Below are 24,791 nucleotides of genomic sequence, written 5' to 3'. Positions count from 1 at the left end.
TTGTCCGCAGTCTCCCGCCCTCCCTGGTCCTCACAGAGCAGATGTGGGGAGGGGTGCGGGTGTCCCCAGGCCTGGCTGGGCTTTCCTGTCCTGTCCCAGTGTCGCTGCCGGGTGGCTCCAGCCAACGACCGGCTTCCGGGGTGGCTGGAGTCCCGCAGTCTGGGTCCAGGGAGCGGGGAGGGGAGACACAGGCACGTCCTTGAAGCGTCCGAGTTCACTTTAGGGGACAGAACAAAACTTGTCTCCCAAGTGTGTGACCCTGCTCCCCTCGACTGGCGAGGGGGTGCTGCCCTCAAACGGAAGCAGCTACCGCAGAAAACGGCTCCAGTCCGACGGATGGTGAGCGAGGGCGGAGGCAGGCAGCACAGGGAAGGGGCCGGCGGCCCCTGCAGCCCGTGGAGGCACGGACACCATCACACGAGAGCTGGTGTTACCTCACTGGAGTCCCACTCGGGCTTCGGGTACACCAACGGTTCTCCCGGCTGGGCCCCCGCCAGTCCCCAGGCTCCGCGCAGGTGGACAGAGGCCACAGCCCCTGCTCTCGGCCGTCCACGACGGGGTCTGGTGGTGGCACTTGGGGTGTGCGGAGGGGGCCCCGCCGCTCCTGTGGTCCCGCTGCAGGCTGCCTGGCAAGCGCTCACTGGGGCCAGGTGGGGCAGGTGACAGTGTGGTCCATCCCTGTGGTGTTCATACGCCTGCTGTGCGGCCGGCATGTAGAGACACCAGTGCGACCTCAGCCATCTCGTAAAGTTCCAGAGATTCAGCTGGGGTGAGCCAGACCCTGAGAGACCCCGGGCGGCTCAGGGCCCCTCCTGTGTGCTGGTCACGGGGCTGCCCTACTAGGCTCTGGTCCCAGGACTCAGCTTCTCTGGCTCCATCCCCCAGCACATCCAAGCCCACCTCCTCCCCCATCCTTCTTGAGCCTGCAAAGGGCACCTGAGAGGTGGGTGTGCAGGACGGGTAGGGGTCTGCGCTGGCCCCTGCCTCTCGGTGCCGTGACCTAAACAATGCATTCCGCATCCCCAGCCAGCCCCACCCAGTGCAGGGTCCTGGGAGCCCAGAACTGTGGAGGGCAGTGCACATGTGGGGGGGCCCCGGGTGCTGCCTGTACCAGGGAGTCTGTGACACCTGCATAGCACCCTGCCTCCTCGTGTTGTGGGGGTCCCTGGCCAGGCTGGGGTTTTGAGGCTCCGACATGAGGCTAATTGGTCAGTGGCATAAGCTTTTCTGCATGTGGTTGGAGAATCCCTCCCTGACCCCGTGTCATAAAGATAGTTTGTTTTCGGGGCGCCTGGGTGGCGCAGTCGGTTAAGCGTCCGACTTCAGCCAGGTCATGATCTCGCGGTATGTGAGTTCGAGCCCCGCGTCGGGCTTTGTGCTGACAGCTCAGAGCCTGGAGCCTGTTTCAGATTCTGTGTCTCCCTCTCTCTGTGCCCCTCCCCCGTTCATGCTCTGTCTCTCTCTGTCCCAAAAATAAATAAACGTTGAAAAAAAAAATTAAAAAAAAAAAAGATAGTTTGTTTTCTCTTTCTCCTTAAAAAATCAGTGGACTGTACTTTTTTAAAATATTTTTTTAATGTTTATTTAGTTTTGAGAGAGAGACAGAGAGACACACAGAGAGACACAGTGTGAGCAGGGGAAGGGCAGAGAGAGAGAGGGAGACACAGAATCCAAAGCAGGCTCCAGGCTCTGAGCTGTCAGCACGGAGCCTGACACAGGGCTCGAACCCACGAACCCCGAGATCATGACCTGAGCCAAAGTCGGACACTTAACTGACCGAGTGGTCCAGGCGCCTCAGGACTGTACTTTTTAGAGCAGTTTTAGGTTTACAGGAAACGTGGATGGGAGGTGGGCCCCTTACCCCACCTCCTCTGTGGCCCCAGGTCACGTTCCTTGTTACAGGTGGTGACCAGTATTGCTACGTCACTACTACCGTCTGCGGCTTCTGGGGCGTTTGCTTCTGTGCAGGTGTATAGGATGGCGCAGGAGTGGGGTCACAGTACAGTTCCACAGCGTCGTGACTGCACGTCAGGCCCTCTGCTCTCCCCGAGCCCCCCGAGTCCCGGGTGACCACTGATTATTTTACCGTTTGTATAACTTTGCCTTTTCCAGAATGCCTTCTTGGTGAATCACACGGTATGGAGGCTCGCACGTGGAGCCTTCTTTCACTCCCCGATACGCATTTCAGGTTCCTCCAGGTCTCCATGGCTCATAAGCTCATTTCTTGTCGGTGCTGGATAGCGTTCCTGTCTGGAGGGACCACAGTGCATCGTGTCCACCTGCTGAAGGCCGTCCTGGTTGCTTGCATGTTCTGCTAACTGTGAATAAGGCTGCTGTAAACATCTACAGGCAGGTCTTTGTGTGGACGTAGCATTCAGTCCTTTGGGAAAATACCAAGCAGCTCAAGGGCTGGGTCCCATGGGAAGAGTGTGTTTAGTTTGTGAGGAACCATCAAACTGTCCCCCAGGTGCCAGCACCAGGCTGTGTGCCTGCCAGCAGCGTGCGAGGTTCCTGCTGGTTGGCATCCAGCATTGGGTGTCATCGTCGGGGTCCTGGATCTCGGGCTATCTGATCCACATGAAGTGCAATCTTGTCGTTTTAATTTGCGTTTCCCTGACGACACATGTTTGTGGGGCATCTGTCCACATGCTGACTTCTGTCTTCTGTCTTCTTTGACAAGGTGTCTGCTCCTGCCTTTGGCCTATTTTTCAATTGGATTGTTTGTTTACTTATTGTTGCATGTTAAGAATTCTTTGCATATTTTTCGCGGCAGCCAGCTGGCTCAGTCAAAAAAGCACGCGGCTCTTGATCTTGGGGTTGTGAGTTCAAGCCCTATGTTGGATGTAGAGATTACGAAAGGAAGGAAGGAAGGAAGGAAGGAAGGAAGGAAGGAAGGAAGGAAGGAAGGAAAGGAAAAGAAAGAAGGGAAGGAAGGGAAGGAAGGAAGGAAGGGAGGAAGGAAGAAAAGGAAGGAAGGGAAAGAAGGGAAGGAAAGGAAGGAAGGAAGAAAGAAACTTAAAAAAATTCCCTGGGGGGCGCCTGGGGGGCTCAGTCAGTTAAGCGGCTGACTTCGGCTCAGGTCGTGAGCTCACGGTTCATGGGTTTGGGCTCTGTGCTGACAGCGTGGAGCCTGGAGCCTGCTTCAGATTCTGTCTCCCTCTCTCTGCCTCTCCACCTCTCAATTTCTTTCTTTCTCTGTTTCTCTCAAAAATAAACAAACAGTAAAAAGAAAGAAGAGAATCCCTTGTGTATTTGGAATAGAAGTCTGCACCCGATGTGTTTCCTCCTCTCGTCTCTGGCCCATCTGATATCTCCCTCACTTCCATAGGGCAGGAGGCTCTGATCCTAACCAACCCTGTTTGGTTGGTTGTTTCTTTCTTGGAAATGCTTTTGGTGATGTATCTGAGAAAGTCATTGACAAGCCCAAGGTCACCTAGATTTTCTCCTATGATATATTCTAGGACTTTTGTCATTTTGCCTTTTACATCTAGGTCTATGATCCATTTTGAGTTAATATTTGTGAAAAGTGTAAAGTCTATTCTAGATTCATATGTGTGTGTGTGTTCCAGTCCTTAGTCTGTTCAAGCTGCTGTGACCTGGGGGCTTATGAAAAGTTATTCCTTACAGTCCTAGGGGCTGGAAGTCCGAGGTCATGGTGCTTGCAAATTTAGTGTCTGCTGAGAGCCTTCTTCCTACACAGGTGCCCTCCCCGTGTTCTCACCTGTGGAAGGTGTGGAGAGGTCTCTCTGGGGTCTCTTTTCTAAGACACTGGTCCCACTCATGTGGGCTCTACCCTCATAACCGAATCACTCCCCCAAAGGCCCCTCCTCCTAGTACCATCACCTTGGGAGTTAAGATTTCAACATGTGAATTTGGGCAACACAAACATTCAGACTATAGAAGAACCTTTTGTTGAAAAGATGGTCTTGGGGCGCCTGGGTGGCTCAGTCGACTGAACGTCCTACTTCAGCTCAGGTCATGATCTCGCGGTCCGTGAGTTCGAGCCCCGCGTCGGGCTCTGTGCTGACAGCTCAGAGCCTGGAGCCTGTTTCGGATTCTGTGTCTCCCTCTCTCTGACTCTCCCCCCCTTCATGCTCTGTCTCTCTCTGTCTCAAAAATAAATAAACGTTAAAAAAATTAAAAAAAAAAAGAAAAGACGGTCTTTTCTCCATTGACTTGCCTTTCCTCCTTTGTCAAGAATCAGCTGTATTTGTGTGCGCTATTTCTGGGCTCTCTATTCCATTCCGTTGATGCATTATGTATTCTTTCACCAAAACACACTCTCTTGATTCCTGCAACCTCGTAGCAAGTCTTGAAGTCAGGTAGTGTCAGCCTTGGACTTTGTTCTCCTCTGATCTTGTGTTGGCCACTCTGGGTCTTTTGCCTCCCTATAAACTTTAGTATCAGGTTTGATTCTTTTTGGGATTTTGATAAGAATTACATTGAATCTGTAGGTCAAGTTGGGAAGAACTGACATCCTGATGGTATTGAGTCTTCCTATCCATGGACATTGGTTATCCCTGTCATTTGGTTTGATTTCATTCATGAAAGTTTTGATTTTTCTCCTATAGATCTTATACATATTTTGTTACATTTATACCCAAGTATATTTTTTGGTAGTAATGTAAATGGTATGGTGTTTTAAATCTCAAATTCTACTTGCTCATTGCTGGTATGTAGGGAAACAATTAACTTTTGTACATTAATCTTGTTTCCTGCAACTTTTCTATAATTGTTAATTCCAGGACGGTTTTTCTTGTCCATGTGGGGGGCCTTCTTCCATAGACAATCATATCATCTGCAAAAAAAAAAAAAAAAAGACCGTTTTATTTCTTTCTTCTCAGTCCGTACACATTTTATTTCCATTTCTTGTCTTATTGTATTAGCTAGGATTCCCAGTATGATGTTAAAAAGGAGTGATAAAAAGGGACATCTTTGCCTTGTACCCGATCTTACAGGAAAAGTATCTACTTTCTCTCCAAAAGTCTGAGGTTATTTGTAGGTTTTTTGTAGGTGCTTTCTATGGACTAAACTGTGCCCTGCTCCTCCAAATTCATAAGTTGAAGCCCTAACCTCCAATGTGACTGTATTTCAATCTTTCGGAGGCAATTAAAGTTACTTGAGGTCATAAGAGTGTGTCCCTAATCTAATAGAATTAGTGTCTTTATAAGAAGAGACACCAGAGAGTTCACTTGCTCTCTCTCCATGTGCACCTACTGAAGAGAGGCCATGTCAGCACACAGTGAGATGGTAGCCACTTGCAAGTCAAGAGAACAGAGCTCACGTAAGAAACCGAACCCTGCTGGACCTTGATCTTGGACCTCCAGCCTCCAGAACTGTGAGAAAATAAATTCCTGTTGTTCAAGCCACCCAGACTGTGTGACATTTTGAACTAATACAGTGTTTATCAAGCTGAGATAGTTCCCCTCTGTTCCTAGTTTGCTGAGTTTTTATTGTGAATGGGGATGTATTTTGTCAAGTGCTTTTTCTGCATCTATTGATATGATCATGTGATTTTTCCTTTTAAATCAGTTGATGTGGTGGATTATGTTAGTTGGTTTTCAAATACTGAGCCAGTCAACTGTGCATACCTGGGATAAATGCTTCTTGGCCATGGTGTTTAATTCTGTTCATACATTGTTGGATTCTATTTGCTAATATTTTGTTGAGGATTTTTGCATCTGTATTCATGAGAGTTATTGATCTGTAGTTCTCTTTTCTTGTAATGTTTTTGGTTTGGGTAATGATGGCTTCACAGAATGAGTTAAGAAATACTCCCTCTGCTTCTTTTTCTTTTCTTTTCTTTTCTTTTCTTTTCTTTTCTTTTCTTTTCTTTTCTTTTCTTTTCTTTTCTTTTCTTTCTTTTCTTTCCCTCCCCTCCCCTCCCCTCCCCTCCCTCCTAGATTGTAAAGAATTGGTATAACTTCTTGCATAAGTGTTTGGTAGAATTCACCAGTGAACCCACCTGAGCTTGGTGCCTTCTGTTTGGAAAGGTTATTAATTATTGATTCAATTTCTGTGACATATACAAGCCTATTGAGATTGTTTCTTCTTGTGTGAGTTTTGACAGACTATGTCCTTCAAGGAATTGGTCCATTTCATCTATGTTACCAAGTTTGTGGGCCTAGTATTCCTTTACTATCCTTTTAATTTCTGTGGGGTCAGTAGTGTTGGCTCCTTTTTCATTCCTGATATTAGTAATGTGTACTCTCTCTCTTTTTTCTTATCCTGGCTAAAGGCTTTTAGATTTGATCTTTTCAAAGAATCAGGTTTTAGTTTCATTGATTTTCTCTATTTCCTGTTTTCAATGTCATTGATTTCTGCTCTTTTATTATATCTTCTATTTACTTTGGATTTAACTTGGTCTTCTTTTTCTAGTTTCCTAAGGTGGAAGCTTAGATTATTTATTTAAAAAAATTTTTTTTTCAACGTTTATTTATTTTTGGGACAGAGAGAGACAGAGCATGAATGGGGGAGGAGCAGAGAGAGAGGGAGACACAGAATCGGAAACAGGCTCCAGGCTCTGAGCGGTCAGCCCAGAGCCCGACGCGGGGCTCGAACTCCCGGACCGGGAGATCGTGACCTGGCTGAAGTCGGACGCTTAACCGACTGCGCCACCCAGGCGCCCCAGATTATTTATTTTAAGTAGTCTTTTCTAATATATGCATTCAATGACATTAATTTCCATTAAGCACTGCTTTTACTGTGTTCCACAAATTTTGTTAAGTTTTCTTTCATTTTTCATTTAGTAAAAATATTTAATATTTTTTATTGATATTTCTGCTTTGACCCTTGTTAGTTTTGGAAGTGTGTTGTTTAATCTCCATGTGTTTGTCGAGTTTTCCAGCTATCTTTCTGTGTTTCTAGTTAAATTCCACTGTGATCTTAGAGCATTCTTAGTATGATTCTGTTCTTATCAATTTGTTAAGGTGTGTTTGGTGGCCTAGAATGTGGTCTGTCTTGATGAATGTTCACGGGGGCTTGAGAAGAATGTGTGTTCTGCTGTTGCTGTGTGAAGTCGTCTATAGAGCCTTCTTAGATCCAGTCTAGTGATGGTGCCGATGAGTTCAGCTATGGCCTTCCTGGTTTTCTGCCTGCTGGGTCTGTCTACTACCTATTTTTTTTTTTAATGCTTATTTATTTATTTGAGAGGGACAGACAGAGCCTGAGTGGGGAGAGGGGCAGAGAGAGAGGGAGACACAGAATCTGAAGCAGTCTCCAGACCCTGAACTGTCAGCATAGAGCCTGACATGGGGCTTGAACCCATGAGCTATGGGTTCATGATCTGAGCCAAAGTCAGATGCTCAACGGACTGAACCACCCAGGTGCTCCTGGGTCTGTCTACTTCTGATAGAGGGTGTTGAAGTCTCCAGCCATAATCGTGGATTCATCGACTTCTCCCTGCAGTTCATTCAGTGTTTGTCTCACGTGGTTTGGCTCACTCTCTTTGGGCGTATACACATTAAGGCTTGTTATGCGTTCTTAGAGAAGTGACCCTCTTATCATTGTGTGATGCTCCTCTTTATCCTGGTAACTGTCCTGCTCAAACCTGCTCTGCATGAAATTAACATGGCTACTCCTGCCTTTGTGGTTTAGCATGGGCGTGGCTTAGTGTTCTCCCCTTGTTTTTTTCACTGTAGTAAAATATATATAAAGTGTACCATGTAACCATTTAAATGTACAGCTCAGCGGCACTAAGTCCATTCACAGCATCGCATAACCACCACCGTCCGTCTCCAGAACTTGTTCATCTTCCCAGAGTAATTCTGCCCCATTAAATAATCCCAGGGTGTTCCTCCCACTTCAGACCTCCTCGCATCCCTGGGCTGGTGCTCACCCTCTTGTTCCCGTCAGCTTTGCTGCCTGAGCCCTTCAGGAAACTCCTCAAGGATGTCTGCAGACTGTACGACCGGGACCCAAGGGGTCCCAGCTGTGGTGGGGAGGGGTGGTGGGTCTGGGCAGTGCTGAGGGTGGCCGTGTGAGCCATGGGACTTAAATCAAGCAGTATGGACACGTGCCAAGGCCAGGCTCTCATCATCTGTGTAGGACTGTGCGAACTTGATGTGACTGTAGAAAGTTCCGCTGACTAGTTACCATTGTGCTTACTTACAGCTAGATCTTGTCAGGGCGTGCAGCACACGTGGTCAGGGGGCCCTGCAGGGTTCTGACTCGGAGATGTGCCCACAAGACTCCCAAGTGAAGCGTGTTTGGGTATGTGTCCGCAGGTGGGCTGGGGGCGTCGGCTGGCTGGCGGGGGGGCATTTCTGCCATGTCCCCGCCATTTCTTTCTTTGTGGATGGACTCGTTCAGAAGACGTCTGTTGCTGGACTTCAGTGGGCCACACAGGGTTTCAGAAAGGGGTCAGTATGGAGGCCTTAGACTAGAAGTTCCTCTGCCCCCAGTCCTGGCCTTCATGAGACTTTTTGAATAAAGATTCTGTGGTGAAATAAGTCAGGGAAAGGCTGCGTCTCATACTCCTGAGTTGGAAATTCACAGTACAGATTATGACCATACTAAGGCCCTGAGAAGTCCTGCAATAAAAAAGAAAGAAAGGAGGGAGGGAGGAAGGAAAACACTGTTTAACATACTGGTTCCCAAACCTATTTGCCCACAGAGCCCCCCTAGTACCTACCATGTGTTAACATCCTGTGGAGCTAATATTTGAGGGACATAATTTGGGAAACGTTTGCCCGGTGCACCCAGTGGCAGACTCCATAAGGTAGAGTCAAGGGCCAGCGTGTGTGTGTGTTGGATTAATTGTGTGTCCTCAGGATTTGTATGTTGGAATGCTAACCTCAGTATCTCAGAAAATGCCCTTGTTTGGAAATAGGGTGGTTGCAGATGTGATTAGTTAAGATGAAGGCACCCTGGTGTAGGACGACCCCTCATCTAATATGACTGTGTCTTCTAAAAAGGGAAATTTGGACAGAGGGAGAATGTCACGTGACCATGAAGGCAGAGATCAGGGTGATGCTTCTACAAACCAGGGAGCACCGGGTCCCCAGCAAACTCCCGGTAGCTGGGGAGAGGCCTTAGGAGGAACCAGCACCTTGATCTTGGACTTCTGGCCTTTGGAGACAATACATTTCTGTTGTTTAAGCCACCAACCTGTGGTGCTTTTTTAAGGCGGCTCCAGGACACTAGCACGGTAGGGACGAGGCATAGCTTTAGCATCTTACCTGGGCTCAGAGTTCGGGGCTGGGAGCAGCTGGGATTCCGAGGGCCTGGGAAACGCCAGGGTTGGACACTGGGACCATGGTGAGAACTTGTGTCGTTGTGGGTTGTGACTCACCCAGCTGTTGTGCCTTTGGAAAGAAACTCTCCGCGGATAACCAAGGTGTCCGCAGCAGCCCATTTATGAGGAAGGACATTAGAAACGTCCCAGATGCCTGCCAGTCGAGGAGGCGCTGTCTCCATGGAAGGACTGTTCTCTGCTCAGAGGAGTCATGATCTAGGTCAGAGAGTGGGGATGGTGTGTGCAGTGAAGGTCAACACGGAAGGCGGTACACCACCCAGGCGCTCACACACGTGGCTGGTGTGGGTGCCGTAGAGGCCGCGGGGGCATGGGTGTTCATAAATAGAGTGAGATGCTGTCCACACTGGTCTGCAGCCAGGCTTATTCAGGCCCGCTTCCCTGTTTCCTCCCTGGACAAGAGAGGAACGCAGTCCCCAGGGCCCTGAGAGCCAGCCTGACGCTGGGGGGTGGGCAGCCTTCATGGGCCCGGCCCTGGACATCACTCCCGCAGCAGGACCCCAGGCCAGCAGGACACACGCTTGCCCAAGTCCTGTCGGGGGCCAGCACCATCTCCTCACCGCTCCAACCCCAGGGCCAGGGAGGCCGGAGGGGAGGCTGGCGGGGAGGCGGGCAGGCAGGGAGGTTTACATACCCTCCTGGCCTCTAAGTTGAGGCGGTTTGCTTGGTCTCTAACATCTTGTTGCCTCCATTTTTCCCATGAGCATGGATCATATTTCATTATTATTATTGGCAGGAAAATACATAAAAACCACAATCCCAGTCGTCTGTTTCATGTAGAAGCTACTGTTTGCCACCCAACTGCTTCAGTGGAGACTGAAAATATCAGGGGACCTCTGTTCCTTCATCCCCAAGAGCTCATGTCACTCAAAGGTGGGACAGAGCGTTGAGAGAACACACGAATTAAATAGCAGCTGATCATGGAGGTGAACGGGAATGAAGGGGTGAAGGCCTCCCCGACTTGTGTCGGTGGGCCCAGCTGTGGCCCCGACGCCCCCGAGCAGAGCCTGTCTGGGGCAGGCCGGGCCACGCAGGATGGACTGGGACAGCCTCAGGAAGGTTCCAGAACACCCATTTATTAACGTGCGATGGCAACCGAAGCTGCAGGACCAGCCAAGTGCTTCCGCCGCTATTGGCTTTTCTCGGCTCTAAACTGTGAGACTCTCCCGGGGTGCGGCGGCCCCTCCAAGGACGGGGACATGGGTCGTGGCTAAACTCGCTGCCGGGAAGGCCCCGGGGACACCTGTCCACCACTGAGCCCCGCAAATGAGCCTCGTGCGGGACCGGACGAGGACAGGGAGTGGCCCGGGAAGCGGGGAGCAGAGAGGGGCTGCCGCGGCCCCGCAGTGTCCGCCCAGAAAGTGGGCGGGGGGGGGGTCCCACAGAAGGGGTGGGTGATCCCGGCAGAGGTGAGGGGCGGGGCGGATGGAGCCGATAGGGGTGGGGACGAGGTTGACAGGGGAGGGAGGGTTGGCAGGGGCGGGGCCGTCAGGGGCGGGGCCGTCAGGGGCGGGGTGCGAGCTGAATTGGTGTGCGAAGCTGGCGGGGGCGGGGCGAGGTAGACGGGGCGGGGCCCGGGGGCGGCGATGCAGGGGCGGGAGGGGCGGGGCCAGGTTGATGGGGCAGGGCCAGAGGGGGCGGGGATGCAGGGGCTGGAGGGGTGGAGGGGACGACGCGGGCGGGGCTGGCAGGGGCGGGGTGCGAGCTAAGCTGGTGTGCAGGGCTGGTGGGCGGGGCCAGGGCGGAGGGGCGGGGCGAGGTTGACGGGGCGGGATCTGGGGGCGGAGATGCAGAGGCGGGAGGGACGGGGCGAGGCTGATGGGGCGGGGCCGGAGGGGACGAAAGGGGAGGGACGGAAGGGGGCAGGACCGTCAGGGTCGTGGCGGGCGGGGCCTAGGCGGAGGGGCGGGGCGAGGTTGATGGGGCAGGGTTGGAGGGGGCAGGGGATGCAGGGGCCGGAGAGGTGGAGGGGACGACACGGGCGGGGCCGGCAAGGGGCGGGATGCAAGCTAAGCTGGTGTGCAGGGCAAGCGGGCGGGGCTGGGGTGGAGGGGCGGGGTCGGAGGGGGCAGGGGATGCAGGGGCGGGACGGAAGGGGGCAGGACCTCCAGGGGCGGGGCCGGGGCGGAGGGACGGGGCGAGGTTGACCGGGCGAGGCCGGAGGGGGCAGGGATGCAAGGACCCTAGGGGTGGAGGGGGCAGGGGGGAGGCGGGCGGGCTGGCAGGGGCGGGGTGCGAGCTGAGCTGGTGTGCCAGGCGGGCAGGGCTGGGAGGGGCAAGTTCCTCCCTGCAGGTGCGGCGTCGGCGGCAGGTTTCACGGTGGCATTTGGGGCGGGCGTGTGGTGGGGACAGTCGGGAGACCGGCGGTGGAGACCGCGCGGCCACACGCGAGCTTTGCACCCCACCCTGCTGTTGTGCCCCCGCGGTCTGCCCCGGGGCCAAATGCGCTTGGCTGTGCGGATGGAGCGGAAGGGGCGGCCCCCAGAACGACAGGGAGAGACCGGGCCGGGGGCATCTGGGGAGGGATGGGGGGCGTCTTCTGAGGGGCTGAGGCCGTGGGGCCCCTGATCAAACCGTGAGGGGCCCGGCAGACCTCCCACCGCACCCAGTACAGCACAGGACGGGACGTGCCTTTTAATCCCGAAGAGGCACAGACCTGGCGGTCCTGGGGCCGCGGGTCCTGCACCGCATCCAGGTGAGGTCCGCCCCGTGCTGCCCGTCCAGTGGCCCCGGGACCCCCGTGGCAGGCTGCTGCCAGTGCCGCTTGTGGGGAGAAGCCAGGAGGGTAGGGCCTGTGAGGAGGGCCTGGTGGGGGACTGGCTCTGAACCTCCAGGTTGCCGCATAACAGGCCTGGCGGCTGCTGTTGAACTCACTTTTTAAAGTGAGTGGAATAAAGCGTTCAGATCATGAGGCCCAGGGCAGCAAGCCCTGTTATGGGGCTTTTGAAAATCACGCGAGGCTAATTAGAAAAGGAAACGTGCTTAGCGTCCTTGCTGGTTCCAAGGCTCACAAAAAATCCGGGTTACCGCGGGGCCATCCTGGGAGCTCAGCGCACACGAACCCTACCTTTGTCAGCGCCATCTCTTCTGGTGGGATGTTGCTAGGAGTCCCCAGGGAGGAGGCTGCGGGCCTCAGCTGGATGTTGGGGCCCACAGCAGGTGGCCCAAATGGCACATGCTACATGCTTCTCCGTACTGGTGGTTCTGGGGGACTCCTGGCGACAGCTCAACACCTGGGACCCACTGGCAGAGCCGCTGGGGACAGGGGAGGCAGAGGGACAGGGAGGGAAGGTGGCTCATGTGGGAGGAGCGGTTTCAGGCGGTTCTGCAGGGACAGCTGAGGGTGAAGGGGCCAATGCTTAGCGTGAGGTGGAGAGGTTGGAGGTCCACAATAACCAGAAGCCCGAGGAGCGGTGGTCACCTGCGGCCACACCGGCCCCCTGGGCGCGCCCTGCTTTTGCCAGCTTCTCCCTCCGTGCCTGGGGACTGCCGCCACCTCTCCCGCCAATTTCCACGGCATCTACCTTTGGGGCCCAAGCCCCAGGCTCAGCCACTCGTCCTGCAATGGGTTTTGATGGGCATTGGGGTGCAGATGACCAATGGCAGAGAGGGATGGGGGCAGCTCTTTCTAGAACTTTCCTCTAGTCTGGGCAACAGGACCCCCGCAGAGGGGCTTCAGGAGGTGCCCTCCTCACACCTGACAGGCAGGACATCAGGATGAAAAGGCCTGTGTCTAATGAGCTCCCCGTGAGCTCGATTATTGAGTGCCTGCTGCAAGCACTATGTCTGCTGCCCTCTTCATTTCCTCCATGTCCAGCGTCTGTCCACTGCCCACCTGCCCTCGGCCTCACAACAGGCCCTCACTGTCCCAGGTGTAGAGCTTCTGGGAAGGAAAAGCACCGTCTGGCATGGGAGGGACGCAGGCCCCCAGGACGTGGGGTGGAGGGCAGTCTCGGGCAGGTCTGCATAGCTGACTGTCCAGAGCCCTGGGCGCTGGCTCTGTGTCCTTTTGTTCATGCACACTCTGCCGAATGCCGGGAGGATTGCTGGTTCCCTGTTGTTCATTCCTGTGCTTACCCTGTCTGGGCAGCAGTTGGGGGAAGGGCCTGATGGGTCCGGCCCTGCTCCCAGGATGAGCCCTTCTCTGTCCTTGGGGGCCTCCCCGGGCGCCCGCCCTGCCACAGGCTTGCCATAAACGTGCCATCTGGCTGTTGGCAACTTCCGGCTGGGGGTAGGCCTGCGCTGTGAGGTCCCATTCTGGCACAGGAAATTCTGACTGTCCACAGAGGCATGCATAGCCCCTGTCCGGGCAAGCCGATGGCAGCCCAGGTCCACAGACGCCATGCTATCGCTCAGAGCAGGAGGCTGGTGCAGGCGCCAGCAGGGGGCGAGGCTGGTGAGCACCAGCCCAGGGCAGTCTCAGGCAGGTGGCCACACAATGCCTCTCTCACCCCTCAGGCAGCCCCGGGAGTTTTTCTCACTCCTTCCGTGGATGGGGAAACTGAGGCTCAGAGAGGGTGATGCGGTGTGGCCAGGAAGCCCAGAGTAGAATTCGAAGCTAGGGCGGCAGGAAGTTGGTGGTTATTCTCCTTTGTGGGTCAAAATAATCATCCTTTCCTTATATTTTTTCTTATGTAGTGAGGAAAATCACAGGGGCAGAGAGTGTGGGGTGAATAGTGCGTGTCCCCCAACCTGCCTGCCCCCCAGGGCAGCCACTGCCTGGTTCTTGGGTGGACATTGAAAAAGCAGACACGTGGCCCTAAGTGCCACCATTGCTTATGACAGTCTGGGTGGTGAAGAAAACGTTCGGTTAGGGTTCGTGTCCTACTATTTAGTTTTTTCCGAGGAAATCAGTAGTACGTTCTAAGGAAGTTTTGTCTTAAGAAGCGTCACAGAAGTCCTCCCTCGTCAGCGGGGGTAGGTTGCGAGACTCCCAGAGGACGCCTGAAATCGTGTGTAGTTCTGAGCCCTGTGGACACAGTGTCTGTCCTGAGCGCACGTCTGTGATTTCTCTGTACTTCTGAGTCAGCTTCGGGGAGGGACACAGCAAGGATGGTGAAGGGAGGCTGGTGTGACAACACGTTGTGAGAAAGCCGTGTGGACACCACACGCGCCCTTTCCGCGCCGGCCCAATGGGGTGAAAAGCCCGGTGAGGCGGTGACGGAGGTGACTGTCACAGGCCTGTGACACAGCATGAGGCAGCTGCTGACCTGACCATGTGTTGGGAGGAGTATTTGCCTCTGGCCCACTGTGGGTAACTGCAGCTGCCGGAAGGAAGCCATAGATGCGGGGACTGTTGTGTAGCAAGAGCGTTCTCTCGTTAAGACACTGCCTTGGCATCACCCAGAACCGGGGGCTTGGTGGCCGTGGATTTATCTGGCTGCATAGGCCTGGGGGTCCCATGCCTGACGGGCCTTGTGGGGAGGACAGCGGAGGGGTGCGCCCGCCCGTCCCCAGTGGCCACCCACCTGGCCTGAGACACCGCCTGGGTCGTTTCCTGTTCCGGCTCTTTGGCCCCGGCTCATGGGCCTGGTCTAGCATTCTTAAAAACTGGACCTTCTTGGGGTGCCTGGGTGGCGCAGTCGGTTAAGCATCCGACTTCAGCCAGGTCACGATCTCACGGTCCGGGAGTTCGAGCCCCGCGTCAGGCTCTGGGCTGATGGCTCAGAGCCTGGAGCCTGTTTCCGATTCTGTGTCTCCCTCTCTCTCTGCTCCTCCGCCGTTCATGCTCTGTCTCTCTCTGTCCCAAAAATAAATAAACGTTGAAAAAAAAAATTAAAAAAAAAAAAAAAAACTGGACCTTCTAACGGGACCCAGGCCGGCTGTCTGCTCTCTGGCAGACCCGCCTCCTCTCAGGGGCAGTGTCTGTGGCTGGTCCTCAGGCCTCTCAAGATGGCATCGCAGTGGTAACCGGCTCTCTCAGGTTTCTGGCTCTCAGCCGTGACGCTGGGCCCCCTCCTGCTCCGTGTAACAGGCCTGGTGGAGGTGGAGGACCAGGGAGGGGCCCTGTCCTCCGGCCGTGCGGCTCAGTGACACGATGCTTCTCCCTCTCTCTGAAACCTTTGATGAGTCCCGTGCCGGCTGTACTGCCTGGAGTGGGGCCAGTTGGTTGCTCTGGGGAGGACTCACTGGGCCCCCCGGTCTGGTGCCAAGGGCCTGAGGGCACATGCTAGGAGGCCCCAGGCAGGCCCTCAGCCCAGCTGACCCTGAAGGACACCGGGGTGTCCCCCAGGCCAGGGAAAGGGTCCCTGTCAGGTTGGCGCCAAGGAAAGAGGGCAGACCCATTTGGTGTCTCTTCCTCAAATGGACGTCTGCCCAGGCAGGGCTTTGTGGTTTGGGTGCAGGGTGCTCACAGGGAGATTAATCATCTCTCCTGCCTGTGTCCCCCGTTTTCTCTGCAGGGGGGCTTTCTCTGTGGTCCGGCGCTGTGTCAAGCTCTGCACTGGTCATGAGTACGCAGCAAAGATCATCAACACCAAGAAGCTGTCAGCCAGAGGTAGGCGTGGGCCGTGTAGGCGTGGGCTGTACTGGCATGGGCCGGGCCCACGCAGGCACAGAACTCGGCCGGATGAAGTGGTGCCTCCCGCCCGGGAGGGCAGAGAGAGGGACCTGTACCCTCACGCCGGATCCCACCTTGACCCTGGTCTGGGGGCTCAGGGAGGGCTGGAGGTGGGAGCCCTCGGTGGCCTGAAGACTTGTAGTGACCCGGCTGCCAGCACGATCCCTCCAGGTCGTCTGCACTAGGGGGCCGTCCGCCTGCACTGGGCAGGGCTGTGCTCTGGGCCTGCAGCAGGGAGTGGTGCTGGGTTGCAGCTGGCCCCGGGCACGTGGCCTCATCCCACCCACGCTGCACACCCCAAGCCCTTGCTGGGTGGCGGCCCGTTGTGGGCACACAGAATCCTGCTCTTTTGAGGTCCAAGTCGTGGAGTAGCACACGGGCAGGTGACTCAAAGATAGCCCCAAAGGGAGCAAGGGGCTGGGATCTGGGCAGGACCCCCGAAGGACCTTTGTTGAGGTGGCAGCATGGGGGTCCCCTGGGTCCTCTGACCCCAGGGCCAGACAGATGGAGGCTGGGTGACACCTGGGTGGAGAGAGAGTCAAGTGAGGCCCCTGGGGTGCTCTCTGGCCTCCCAGGGGACCTCCAGTTAGTGTCCAGACACAGGCTCCTTCTCTGACCAGAGGGGCACTGAGTGTACTCAGTGCTGGCCTGAGTCCCTACTGGAACTGGGGCTGAGAGCTGCCTCAGTCCGTGGGCTCTGCGGTGGACAGTCCAGTGGGGCGAGCGGGTGACCTAGTGCCATGTTTTGAGCTGCGTGTAGATGTTGTGTACTTGCTGTGCTGTGTACCAGGCCTTCGGGCCCGAGAGTTTCCAGGGGTGGGCACTCCTGTCCCCGCTCATGGTGAGGGGCCTGGGGCACCCAGCCGGGGTCAGTCCCACGTCCTCCGTGTTTGCTGCCTGTTTTGGGGTCTGAGCACCGCGTGGGGAAGCTCTGGGCAGATCCAGAAACTAAAGGTCCCGACCATCCTTTGATGGTGAGGCCCCTTGGGGAGCTGCTTGGGGGACTGCCTCCCGTGGGCCTGGCCGTGGCGAGGGGGCCCGGAGGGGGTGACTCCATGAGGCCTGGGGGCCAGGGCAGCCCTGGGGCGTGCGTGCTTGCACAGCTCAGCCCCCATGTTTGGACCATGGCGGTAACGGTAATGCTAAAGACAGCACTGCGAGTGCCTCCTGAACGCGGTTACTCCTGTGTTCCCCGACGCTGGGTGGGGGTGCTGGTGGGGTGCCGGCTTTAACTATGTTTTGGGGGATATGTCTGCACGTGTGGAGTCTCTAAGGCGGAACACAGGCTTGTTCTAGCTCACGATGGGAGGAGAGAGCCCACCCTCAGATGTCCCCCAGACTAGTGAGGGAGACCCTCACTCATCCATCAGGTTTACTCAGCCCCTTCCACGTGCCTGGCCCTGAGCAGACACATCCACAGAAGCCACTACAACTGCCTGTGTTGGGCGCAAGCACAGGGGAGGGTCTCGAGGGATGAATAGGAGTTTGTGAGGCTCAAGCAGAAAAGCACGTGGGTATATTTCTATGGAATCACACAGCTCCTCTAAAGTACCTTCCCACTCCCTGGTTTGTGTGTTTATTTTTTAATGTTGTATTTTATTTTTGAGAGAGCAAAAGAGCGCATGCATGAGTGAGGAGGGGCAGAGAGGGAGACACAGAACTCGAAGCAGGCTCCAGGCTCTGAGCTGTCATCACAGAGCCCGATGTGGGGCTTGAACTTACGAGCCAGGAAATCATGACCTGAGCTGGTCTACACTTACCTACTGAGCTCCCCAAGCGCCCCACCCGCGGTTTATACCTGCAAAGTGCTCTACACGCAGAGAGGGTCAGGACCGGCAGAACCCTGAAATCCAGCATGTGTTGGGGAAGCACCACTGCTCATTCTTCTGCCCCTGCTGCAGCGAGCCTGCTGGCCCCTTCTTGACCGACAGATGCTTTTCTGCCTCTATGTCCGGTGCGGCCGTGGAGCCGAGCACTGGCCTGGTGCTGGTGCCCTGCGCCGGGCCGGTGTCCTCGCTGGGCGCTGCTGGGGACGGGCAGCGGGAGACAGGGCCGTCGGGAATCGGAGCAGCTGGCCTTCACCCGTCCTGTCTTCCCTCACAACCACTCTCCGGCAGGAAGGGGGGCCTTGTTACTCTGTGTCGCCCGGTACCGTGGAGGTCTTGGTCAATTTTTTTTCCTGTTTAACTCTTTATTATGGAAAATTTCAAACGTTCCCCAAATCTAGAGAGAGTGACAGAATGATCCCCCAACTTCAGCATTTGTCAGCTCTCAGCTCCATCTGTAGCCCCACACCCCCACCTCACAGCACGTCCCAGACGGCCTGTCACTTTGCACATGGTGTTCAGCACATTCTTCTGGCACAAAAGGAGTCTGCAGACAAGTGGCTGCCTCCCGGGTACCAGGGTCTCGGCACCCTCGGATCCTCCCCAGCCCCTCCTGGCTTTCCTAGCTGAGGGGCAGTGGGAGGGGTGAGGGGACAGGGTCTGCGCCCTGTGTGGGGCAGTGATGGGCTTGGGCTTGGAAGCACATGCCCGCCCTATAACTCAGTTTCCCCAGCCATAAAACAGGGATGAAACCGGTGTGTGCTTGCTCCTGGCTGGATGTAAGGTACTTGGAAGGAGCTTGTGGGCACAGGCCTCCCCTCTCTGCCTAGCCCCGCTCCGGGTCAGAGGTCTGCCCACCCAGCCTGCAGGCCCCAGGGCCCCACAAAGCTGCCCTGGAAACCCCCAAGCCTGTGGGCATTTCCCCACTCCTGGAGGGCACTTGTGGCTGGTTTATTCCCTGCACCTCTCTGCTGCCTCCGTGAAGCTCCTGGGGCCAGCTTCCAGAAAGCCTGAAGTTCTCACCTGGCCTGACACTGCCATCTGGCCCTGTCTTCTCCCTCCCTCCCCAGAGCTTTCTTCCAGCCCTTGGCTGCTTTCAGTGTTTCCAGGCACCCCTGGGCCTTTGCATGTGTGTTCTCTCTGGAAATGCTTTTCCTGAACTTCTATCTGCTTAACTCTTGTTGATGACATTTTCTCCAGTGGAGTCTGGGACCCAGGTACCCTGCTTTTTATGCTACAGCTATCTTTCCCACAAGACTTCCAGGCCCTGTGGGCAGGGACTTCGTTCAGTACTGTGTCCCTACCAGGGCCTGGCGGGTGGTGAGCACTCCAGAAAGGCTTCTGGTGGAAGGAACATGTGCTTTCGGTAGGCGAATTTGAAGAGGCACATGTACAGACTATGCTGGGGGCAGGTAGTCCCCTGGGTGTGAGGCTGGGTGGGGACTGGGGTGGGGGTTGTCTAGGGCATTTGCTGACGTGTTGGGTCTGCACGGGAGGCCCCTGGTCAGTCCAGACTTGCAGAACACCTGAGCCTTTGGGACGTCCGAGTTGCAGTGTGTTTCTGAGGCAAACCCAAGGGTGGTCAGGAGGTGGGGGCAGGGCAAGGCCTGGCTGTCACTCTGTGGTTGTGCCCCCCAGGGTCACAAGGTCACAGAAAATGTCCTGAGCCAGGGCCCCCACCCTGCTAGGTGGACAACTCCATTGCTAGGAAGACCACAGCAGAAATGTGTGCCCAGCTGTTGTCCTTGTGGGAGGAAGGGACAGGGCGGGGGGCCCATGGCGGAGAGGAAGGGGGGAGAGACTGGACCCAGAGGCCTCGCCCCCCACCTTCCTTCCGCTGTTGCTCAAGTGCAGTGCAGTGTGGGGGGGCTCCATCTCCCGCTGGAGCAGCCCCGGTCCTCCGAGGCTCCTGATGATAGCAAAGCAGCTGGCCACACGCAGCGGCCAGGAGGAGCGCAGGCCCTGGGCACAGAAGCGGCCCCTGTGCGGGAACTGACAATGCCCAGATTCGCCGGGTCGCTGGGCATGACACCCAGCTGGTGCCAAAGACCCAAGTTACGTAGGTGATTTTGGAGGGTCCGAACGCGCTGAGCCTGCAGTTACAGGACGGTTAACAAAAGCAGTTAGAAGGAAGTAAATTGGCTGGGGTGAGATCATGGGGCACACAAGCCTCAAAACCTGTCTTGTGGGCCCTCCCCCCAACTCACTGCCAGCACCACGTGGGCCTGAGCCCTGAGCCCCCCTGGAGCAGGTGTCCAGCAGTGACCCCGGGCAGGGGCTCCACGTGGGGGAGGAATGACCCTGCAAGGACTGGGGCCCAGGCAGCTGTTACTCCCTGACCTTCAGCAGTAGTGAGTCTTTTTTTTTTTTTTTAAACATTTTATTTATTTATTTTTTTAACGTTTATTTATTTTTGAGACAGAGAGAGACAGAGCATGAACGGGGGAGGGTCAGAGAGAGAGGGAGACACAGAATCTGAAACAGGCTCCAGGCTCTGAGCAGTCAGCAGAGCCCCACGCGGGGCTCGAACTCACGGACCATGAGATCGTGACCTGGCTGAAGTCGGACGCTCAACCGACTGAGCCACCCAGGCGCCCCAGTAGTGAGTCTTCACGTGGCTCGGCAGTGACCTTCCACATCCCCTGAGGTCGGGGGTGGGCACCCCGTTCCACAGATGAGGAAACCAAGTCCCATAGAAGCAGAGACTTGCTCAGTAACACACAGTTGTGATGAGCAGAGCCTGGGACAGTGGCAGCTTCAGATTTCACCCAGCTGGGAGGGCTGATGGTTGACCTCACAGGTGGGGCCGACCTCACAGGTGGGGGCTGGCGTCACAGGTGGGGCCGACTTCAGGGGAGGAGCTAACAGGTGGGACTCACAGGTGGGGTTCACCTCATGGCGGGGGCTGACCTCACAGGTGAGGGGACCTAGGTGATCAGGGCTCACCTCTGGGCTCCCATCCCCAAGCTGATGCCCCGCTCACCCCCAGCTCCCTGCCTGGGTCCCCTGGGACTACCTTCTCCCTAGGGCCCGTGTGGCCTCTGTGCCTTGGGGGCACCTCTGCGGGAAGGTGTGATGGGGGAAGAGCTGAGCCCCGCTCCCCCCCCCCCCCCCCAGGAAACCTGACTGGCGCAGGGCCACTCTGCACAGCGGGGGGCGGCGCGGAAACGTGGCTTTCCTGCCTTAGCCTTTCCTGGTCCGCCGGGCCCCCTGACCCACAGGCGGCGAGACTCGGTGGAACTGGGTTAACGCAGGACGCGGGCGCGGGCGCCGCATTGCAGGGGCCACTGAGCATGCGCGGCCGGAGCCCCTCCCTCCCTTTCCCTACCCAAGCTCCCTTACCCTCTCCTCCCTCCCTTTTCCTCCCCTCCCCTCGTCCAGGCCTCCCCTCCCTCCTTTCAAACCACCCTCTGTCAGGCTCTACCCCTCCCTTCCCTTCTGCTCCCCTATCCTCTCCCCTCCCCTCCCCAGCTCCGGGAACAGCTTTCTCGCCTCCTCCCTCAGCTCAGGCCTCTTGACCCAGCACTCCCTCGGGCACCCCCTCCGCTCCACTCAGCCCGGGTCCGCAGGCTCCTCCCCGGCCAGGGGCTGAGCTCGGGTCTCACAGTCTAAGCAGGTCTCAATTGCAGATACACAGTGATTTTTTTTAGAGTAAGTATGTCCCAGACTCCCAACCAACTTTTAGCCAATTCTGCCCTCACGTGGGGATTCCCCAGGGACCCTGCGCTGTAGAGGGTCGCCCCAGGGATTTGGAGGGTGGGTGGGAAGGAGGAGCTCTCCTCTGGGCCTTCCCCCTCCACAGCCCCATCTCCTGAAGTTCTGTTGCAGGGACTTGGGTTAATGCGGAATTGGGGGCCCCCTGTGCAAGTGAGGGGGGAGTAGCAAGAGGACCTGGGGCCAAGGGACCCTCATTCCCCAGTCAGAGGAAGAGAGGGGACAGGCGGGGTTGCCAGATTTAGCAGGTAAATTTGAATTTCAAATAGACCATGAAAAACTGAATACAAACTCAGCCCAAACTGAATGGGGCTTGCACTAGGAAATTATTTGTTGTTTATCTGAATTTGGGACGTACTTGTGCTAAAAAATTCTTGTTGGTTATCTGAGATTCAAATTTAACTGGACATTCTCTGATTCATCAGGCAATACTAAACAGAGCTGTTGAAAGAATAGGTCTTTGTGATTAATTCATCAACTGAGTAGGTGAAGTCAGAGTTTTGGAAAAATGGGGGTGGGAAGGAGGGAGAAGGGTCCAGGGCAGGAGCAGACAAGGTGTAGAGGCCAGGCTGTGCCAGTGGGGATCCTCTTGGACACCCTGGCCCATTCTTGGGGCCTCGCAGGTGATGAGGTGGAGAGCCTGGCCCTCCTGCTCGTTCTGGGGTTCATGATTCTGGGGTATGGCTGCCTTTGTGAAAGCTGAGTCCATCCCAGGGGCTTTGGGACCTGCTGACCTGAGGCCTGAGTGGTGTCAGGCAGTCGCAGGGCTCACCCCCCTTGGGTTGTGGAGGGTTGGGAGAGGGTGAGGAGGCTGGCCGGGGTTATAGGGAGGGGCTGTAGGCCTGTCTGCCGCTCCCCAAATCTGAAGGGGTCCTCACCGCCATCCTGCCCACCCTGCATACACCAAGAGCCCCCTGGAGGTGGGTGCAGGGTCAGAAAGGCCTTTTCTGGCCAGTGTGGCCGCAGCCTTCTGGCCCCAACCCTCCAGCTCAGCGGGTCTCAGAGGCCTTGCAGAGTCTGGGCCTCGCCTTTGAGCAGGACAGTGGCGGGCAAGCTGTGCAGCGTCTGGGGCCATGCCCAAGTGTGGAAGGCACTCGGCCTCTGTTCACTGTCGAGAGCACGTCCCCGGGGTGGTGCCCAGGAAGCATCACAGGTGCTGTTGGGGGTGGGCTGTGATGAGACCCTGCCCAATAGCACCTGCGGTCCCCCAGGCTGTGGAAGGGAGCAGGAAAGGAGGTGGTCACTGGGGAGCTCCTATGTCACCATGCCCTACTGTTCTGGAAGTTGACAGTGACCCATTTCACGGTCACTGAAACTGAGGATTCCAAGGAAAGTCACTACTGGTGAGGGTGGGGGCCCTGCCCAAGGGTCATGGGCATAAGCAAACAGGACGCTGACCCTGGACGGTCAGGCAGACGGCAGCCTATATTACAGCGGCTCAGAGCCCAGGGGGGACATTGCATGTCACCTGGGCGCGTGGGGCACACTTGGGAACAGTGTGAGCGGCCTGGGCTGTGAGAGGCAGGCTTCGCAGTGACAGGAGACGGGGTGTCCCCGGTCCCCGCTGTGGGACATGGTCAACTTCTAAGTGAATAATTATTCTCTGGCAGAGGGTAGGAGGGCACCGTGCCTGGCCTGCCTGGGGCAGTGGCCGTGGGGTGGGGGGACCTCACCTGGGACCAGAGGGGGCAGGAAGCCCATAGCTAGGTGACACTGGACATTGGGGCCTCAGTTTCTGGCCTTGCTGCACAGCTGGGCTGCAGCTCCTGTTGGGTGGTGGCCCCCAGCCTGAGGAAGGAGTGAGGAAGGCCTCTGTGCAGCGGGGGGCCAGCCGAAGGCAGGGAGGGTAGGCTCTGGGGGCCCAGCTGCCACACGGACCCACGTGGCCTGCAAACAGCTCAGAGGCCTTAGTGCTGCCGTGTGGGTGGGGCCCGGTGGCTTGTCTTTGTCCCCGTGGCAGCTGCAGGATGGCGTGGACGCCCTGGCGGGGTGGGGCAGCTGCCTGATGTTGGCATACTAATTGCTGGGTGCCCAGTTGCCGTTTTAAAACAAAACACGCACAGAAGTCTGCGATGGGAGCTTTCTTCATCTCTGTCACTCTGCCGGCACCCGGCCATGGTGGCAGCACCATCACGAGAAACACCACGAGGTGGGGGGCCCTCCGCTGCTGCTGCCCCCACTCGGGCTCAGGCTCCAGCCCCCCACCCCGTGCAGCCCAGCTGGACCCCCAGCCTCCCTGTGCCCCACACCCCATCTGAAAGTTGGGGCAACTGTAGCAGCCCTACCTTGTGGGAAGCCCCCGGCAGAGTCAGGGGTCTGTGCAGAGCAGACAGCAGGTGCTAATCTGGGGGGGACCAGCAGGACCCTGCGAGGCCTCTTGGGTTTGGCTGCCTTGTTCATGTGTCCCAGCCCCATGAGTCCCATCAGCAGGCCCAAGCTGTGGAAGCCCCGACTTTGAATCCTCCTGGAAAGCAGTGTCCTCCCGATAGCCGATGGGATGTTGTTCCCGGGACGAGGCCGAGGTCGGAGACACCAGTGTCAGCAGGTGCTCAGAACTCACCCATCTTCCATGACACATCCTTCCCCAGGCCACCCAGCCCTCCCAGGGACTCTGGAGGTGTGAATGCCCAGGACAGAGGCTCAGAGCCACTGGGTTGCCAGCCCAGTTTCCCTGGCCGCAGTGTGCGCGACCTTGAGAACTTAGGACACAAGAGTTCCAGGGTTGATGTTTGGAACACTGTTTGGCCTGTGTGCAGAGTGATGTGTGATGTGAGTATCTGTGGGCCTCCTGAGGTTCTAGAAAGCTCCCTGTTGCGGTGTGATAGTACAGGTGTGGAGATGGGTGGCAGTGAAGGGGAGGAGCCTCCCAAAGGTATCCCAGGGCCTAGTGCAGCCAGTCCCCTGGGGCACACATTCTTCCTGCCTCCCAAGAACAGAAGCCACCGGCTAGGAGAACGGGGACACCTGCCAGGATGTCTCCTTTGGTGGGACGGGAGGAGGGAAGTGGGAAAAACAGCCCAGGTGCCCAGCTCTGCAGGGCACGATGGGGGAGGGGCGGAAGTGGGGGCTGTGGGCTGGGGTCTCCTCTCTGTTGAGGCCTCTCTTGGGACCTCCCCACCCTTTTCACACGTAGGAAACGGGCTCAGAGCGAGGCCTGGCCTGGTTCAGGGCCCCAGGTCCAGCGTCCCCATGGCCACCAGAGGCTGGCACACAGGCAGTCCCCCAGCTTGGTGATACTGGTCTGGGTTCATTGCTGGTTTGCCCTGGAGGGAGCAGAAGACTGAGCAGCCCCAGGCCCTGCGGAGTCCCAGGCTGGGTGCAGGGTGCGACCAGGGAGCTGCTCCCCCCACCAAAGGCTGTGGCTCCCCCCAAGTCACCTGAGGTAGTCAGCACCCAGCATCCTCCCGGGGGCTCTGTCTCTGGCTGGTGCATGGCCCCC

At 56.6% G+C, this 24,791-nt stretch overlaps 1 protein-coding gene across 1 annotated transcript in view; it reads left to right on the top strand.

Annotated features, from left to right (window-relative positions):
• CAMK2B (calcium/calmodulin dependent protein kinase II beta) overlaps positions 1-24,791 on the top strand; it is an 82,008-nt gene that overhangs the window by 14,306 nt on the left and 42,911 nt on the right. The window contains 1 exon segment of the mRNA XM_030307595.1: positions 15,655-15,749. Within this exon segment, the coding sequence (XP_030163455.1) occupies positions 15,655-15,749 (95 nt within the window).

Source organism: Lynx canadensis, chromosome A2 (assembly GCF_007474595.2).
Source record: "Lynx canadensis isolate LIC74 chromosome A2, mLynCan4.pri.v2, whole genome shotgun sequence".
NCBI classification, from domain to species: Eukaryota; Metazoa; Chordata; class Mammalia; order Carnivora; family Felidae; genus Lynx; species Lynx canadensis.
This window is presented reverse-complemented; position numbering and strand designations above follow the sequence as displayed.